Source organism: Parasteatoda tepidariorum, unplaced genomic scaffold (assembly GCF_043381705.1).
Source record: "Parasteatoda tepidariorum isolate YZ-2023 unplaced genomic scaffold, CAS_Ptep_4.0 HiC_scaffold_3007, whole genome shotgun sequence".
NCBI classification, from domain to species: domain Eukaryota; kingdom Metazoa; phylum Arthropoda; class Arachnida; order Araneae; family Theridiidae; genus Parasteatoda; species Parasteatoda tepidariorum.
Genome location: NW_027261628.1, coordinates 1 through 5,807, shown reverse-complemented (window position 1 = coordinate 5,807; position 5,807 = coordinate 1). Strand labels below are relative to the sequence as shown.

The 5,807-nt window shown below is 28.1% G+C and overlaps 1 protein-coding gene across 1 annotated transcript; it reads right to left on the bottom strand.

The window, feature by feature from the left end:
* Window positions 1-717: 717 nt before the first annotated feature.
* On the bottom strand, window positions 718-2,756 carry LOC122273213 (stress-70 protein, mitochondrial; the record flags this gene model as incomplete). The annotated part of the gene is given in 4 exon segments (XM_043057280.2): window positions 718-1,054; window positions 1,142-1,282; window positions 2,361-2,453; window positions 2,544-2,756. Coding segments are annotated over 4 exon segments (546 nt in total), but the record flags the coding sequence as incomplete, so codon positions are not given.
* Window positions 2,757-5,807: the final 3,051 nt, after the last annotated feature.

The window sequence follows — 5,807 nt, the reverse complement described above, 5'->3', positions numbered from 1 at the left end:
CTTTAGGTGGTTTTAGCCTTGAAAGATTTTAACAACTTCTGTTAGAATTTTTCAACATTTACCCTCGCGTAAACAGGGAACAAATTAGATAATCAAACGAAAACAACCACTTGGGAAAGAAAATGAAACTACCACCACTCTTTCAAAACACCTGGTAGCAGTTTTTACCATCTTTGATTTTAAGTCTAAAAATAGCTTGCAGGAAAGGAAAATTACTTTTCTCTCTATTGAATAGTCATTATTACTTACTAGTATTGTTTATGGAATAGAAAAAAAATAATCAAAAATTAGCGGCTATCAAGTCAAAAAAATCACTATTTTTAAAAATTGGGGGGAGGGGGGAAATCCTACATTTCGTAATTTTTTTTTATTTCAAAATATATTACTGGATTTATTATCATTTGAAAAATAATAATGGAAATAAAAATAAATCTTGCTTAACAAAAATACTATTTAACACACTAAAATTTATTATAATAACAAATTAGTTATACAAAATAAGTACGTAATTCATAAAAGTTAACTATGTTGTCTTATAATTTTGAGCTTAACACAGAAGACAAGGAGCAGATAAAGTACTTGGTATTGAAACTGTTATATATTTTTCAAATGTACTAAAACATTTTAATTAAAAAAAAGAAAAAAGAGGTTTTTCTTTTTAATATAACTCAATGTCACTTATCATTGATATATGGATAATGAAATGAGACAAGGATATAATAATTTCAACTTATTTATTTTTGTAAAATAAAAATGACGTCACATTTATAATAATTTTAGTATCTACACAATCTTGGATGACCTATGATACAATGCAAGTGATTCTTGCTATACCCAACATCCAGTGTCAGACATGGCAGTCGATGTTGTACATGGCAAAGCACAAGCAGCAGATGAATAATTTATTTTCGCTAAATCAGTTCATTATTTGCACTTAAAATTTTACGCAAATGTTTTAGTTCTTTTCTTCTTTCTTTTCCTTTTCCTCTTTTTCATCCGTGGTACTGTCAGTGGTGCTTTCGCTGCCAGAGCTGGATTGCCTCTCATTGGCCATCTAAAAAATAAGCAAATTATTTTTGAAAAAAACTTTCCAATCATTTGAAATTACATTAATATCAATGAATGTAATAAGATAACTAACCTTCTTATATGCAGCTTCAAATAGTTTCAAAGATGACTGTTGCAACTCCTGCATGGCTTTCCTAATTGTTTCTGGAGACTCCTGGTCTTTATTAGTAATTAACTGCCTTACTTCAGAAATTTTAGTTTTTATATTTGTAACCTAGAGAAATGTGTACATCGATTACTGAATATTCTTCTGAGAAAAGTGTTAAACATAAAAGTGACTTAGACATTAGCAGTACAAGAACATGAAACTATTGAACCAGATTTAATATACGTTTTTTTAAATGTAGCACAGCATTTCAAAGTGGAAAGAGATTTAACAATAAATGATTAAAATACCCCTACCCCTGAAAGCGATTTTTGTGCTTGGTTTGAAACCAAACACAAAAACAATTTACAAAGGAATCAAAGCTGTTTACAAATTTTAGAGATAACTGGGTTGCTACAAAAAAAAAAATAGTTGCTTTTAGTAGCTTAAAGCATGATAATAGTTGCCTAAATAAGACTAAAATTTTATTAAATGACTTGTCATATACCATGATCCATTTAGTCAAGGTGGTGGCAATATGATAATTTTTACATTAACATTGGTGTTCGAGCAATAAATTTTTATAATAAAAGATTAGTATATTTGCAGAAAATTAAATACTTTTTCATTAAAAAAAAAGAAGACTTTCTTCCCTTTTTATCAATAATTATTGAGCAAATTTATATATATAAACTTTGCAATTCAAAATTTTTTTAAAGGAAAAAAGAATTAAGTTCAAAAGCTCTTGCATGCTGTCAATTTATGCTAAAAAACATTGCTAGGAGAACAGGAAAATCTCACAATAATCTCTCTTTCTTGAAAAAAGTAGCCTTTACCCTTTTCAGACAAATAAAAAATTTGCCATAGTCACTTGAGGCCAAAAATAGTTGCATTTTAGTCGCATGGGGCAAACCTGAGATAATAATAATAAAAAAAAAAGCATTTTTAATTGAGGACCACAGTATTAGAAATCCTTCAGCCCAGTAGCAGATGCTAAAGATCAGAATATTTGAAGATTTTTAATTTTTTTTTTAAATCTCAGCACATGAACATAATTTTTCTCTCAGATTTTAAAATGAAGAAAAAAAACAGAGGCTTAAATTATTACTGAGAAGAGAACAGAAATTTTTTTTTTAAATTCCTAAACTCAAATACTATTTGTTTTAAGNAATGTCAATGAAAAAGAATTTCAAAGAGAATATTTTACCTCTTCCTCAGGAAGTTGGCTCTTAAATTCATCCATTTTTGACTCAGTGTCGTGGATAATACCTTCAGCTTGATTGACTATTTCTACTCTTTCCTAAAACAAAAACCATTATATACACAATAAAAAAAAATCTAGAAATAAAAAGTAAGGATTAAAAGATAAAATAACCATAAAAAAAACTACCTTCTTGATTTTATCTTCTTCAGCATACCTCTCAGCATTCTTAATCATGTTTTCAATTTCGTCTTTGCTTAAACCACCAGAAGATTGAATAACAATGTTTTGTTCTTTACCAGTAGCCTTGTCACGTGCAGACACATGAACAATTCCATTAGCATCAATGTCAAAAGTAACCTCAACTTGAGGAACACCACGAGGAGCAGGAGGAATTCCTACCTAAAATAACAATTCACAAATATATTAACTAAATATTAAAGAAAATAAAGTAATTAAACAAAAGATAACAAACAATTATTCGTAATTAGACATAATTAGCTTTAACGATTCCCCCGTGACAGAATAGCAGCGACATGGCAACATTGTCGCAGAACGTTACAGAGTTATTGCAGAAAGATCTTTCTTTTGAAAAGCAAAAAATTGTTCTTTTCTAATAGAAAAAGCACTTTTCTTTTCTATACAAATTTACATATGATACTTGAATGATGCATTTAGATAATCACTTTTTGCCGTGTTCAAAGTATAATAAATTGATGTAATGTTTCGATTGTATTTTCGGCAGTTATTGATATTGGTTTTCACATGGGTTTTAAATATTCCGACATATTTCAAACAGTATTCGAATCGTGCATTCAGTATTTACTTTTGAAGGCAACAATTCTACCGAATTTTTGGCAGTTATTGCCATTGATTTCTCCATAGTTCTTAAATCCGATACTTTTTTATGCCATGTTATTTATTACAACAACCTATTCTCAAAATGAAACACGCGTTTGAGGAGTCGGATTCGTGCGATTTCGTCATCGATCTTTTTTTCGAAAATCATTTCTACACAACAAAATTCTAGATTATTACCCATAATGTTAGAATAAAAAATTATTACATGTTCAAATTTTAAAAAAATATATTATATATTTCTTTTAAAAAAAAAAAAAATTAATAACATATATGTTTGTTATTATTAAAAGTATCTTGCAGTAAGAAATTAGAGATATAGGGTTTGTCGCAGACAGCCCGAAAAAATTCTGCCACAGGGAATGATTCTAAGCTAAATGTTAATTATATTATGCTTACAGCCGTAAAAATTTAGGATATACAAGAAGTGATTTTCACTATTGTTTGTTATACAGTAAGAACAAGCAAATTATTTAGACATTTTTAAGGACATAAAAATTCAAAACAAGTATGGTATTCCTACTTTTCCAACAATACAATTTCTTTCTCTTTAGGAAAGCTGTACAAATGATGTAATGCTTTTAAAACTTCAGATGATAATTAATAAATAATCAAATGTTGCATTCCAAAAATAAATAAGAATAATGAAAGAAATTTAGGAGGAAAATCTCAACTTAATGGAAAATGTAAGTAAGTGCTGATTTCTTTTCACATAGAAAAATATTTTGACAGCAGTACAATTAATTTAGGAGTTTTTCAAGGCTTCAATTGACAATATTAGTCATGAAGTTCTGCTGAGCTCCATTCTGTTAACCAGAGTTACATTTTCCTCAATGCAATTTTCATCTTTCTTGGAATAAGTTGTGAGAACAGTACAATTGATTCAAGAGTTTTTTCTTTATAAAGATTCAGGTGACAATAACAATTAAGTTCTGCAGCAGAATTCAAGAGGAGAAAAAAAATGAAATTTTAAAAGATGCTCAGATATTTTTTCCACATTGCATTTCAGGTGACGAAAAATGGTCATCCTAGCATGACTATAATGTGATCATATTTGAAAACATTTATTTTCAAGTTGATGGAAAACGTAAGCACAAGATATCATCTTTCCATGTAGAATAAAATCATTGACAGCAGTACAAATTAAGAGTTTATAAAGGCCACAATTGACAATATAAATAAGATCTGATAAGCTATTAACATTAGTTTCTAAAAAATCAATATAAAATAAAACAAATTTTACAATGAATTTTTACAAAGAGAGAAGAGACATAAATGTCATCATTCATTAGAAAATCAAGAAATTCTAATGAATTCTTTTCCACATAACATTTCAGGTGACGAAAAATAGTCATCCTTACAAAATAGTACAGAGTATGTTTCAATAAGAAGAGAAAAGAATTTCTAAATACTTCTAAGAAAAAAGGCCAATGAGAAAAATGTAAGTAAATGACAATATCGTTTAAACACAAAAAAATATTTTAAGATCTGTCAGGAGTTTTTCAAGGCTTCAAATAACAAAAATAATAAAGTTCTGCAAACTCCATTAAAAAAAAAAAAAAAAAGCCAAATATTCAATTTTAACAAAATTGAAACTTGTAACTTAAGTTGTATCAAGGAAAAAATATAATGATAAAAGATATTTTAACGATGCTCAGATATTTGTTATGAGAGAGGGGAAAAAAATGGCCCTCTCTGCATGGCATAACTGTTATTTTATAACATTTGAACATCATTATTTTCATAAACAAGGGAAAAATCTCAATTTAATGGAAAATGTAAGTATGTGCTGATATCTTTTTTACATAGAATAAGATTTTTGACAGCAGTACAATTAATTTAGGAGTTTTTCAAGGCTTCAATTGACAATATTTGTTCAGAAGTTCTGCTGAGCTCCATTCTTTTAACTAGAGTTACTTTTCATCAATGCAATTTTTATCTTTCTTAGAATAAGTTTTGAGAACAGTACAAATGACTCAAGGGTGTTTTTTTCTTTATAAAGATTAAGGTGACAATAACAATCAAGTTCTGCAGCAGAATTCAAGAGGAAAAAAAATGTTCTAAAAGATGCTCAGATATTTTATCCACATTGCATTTCAGGTGACGAAAAATGGTCATCCTAGCACGACTATAATTTGATCACATTTGAAAACATTCATTCTCAAGTTGATGGAAAATGTAAGCACAAGATACCATCTTTCCACATAGATTTAGAATAAAATTATTGACAGTTGTACAATTGAAAAGTTTATAAAGGCCAAAATTGACAGTATTAATAAGATCTGATAAGCTATTAACATTAGTTTCTAAAAATTAATACAAAATAAAACAAATTTTACAATGCATTTTTACAAAGAGACATAAATGACAATAATCAAGAAATTCTAATGAATTCTACAATAAAAAGCAAAGAAACTTATTTTTTTAAAACAAAAGCTCGGGTATTTTTTCCACATAACATTTCAGGTGACGAAAAATAGTCATCCTTGCAAAATAGTACAGAATATGTTTCAACACGAATGGAAAAGAATTTCTAACTACTTAAAAGAAAAAAGGCCAACAAGAAAAATGTAAGTAAATGCCAATATCTTTTAC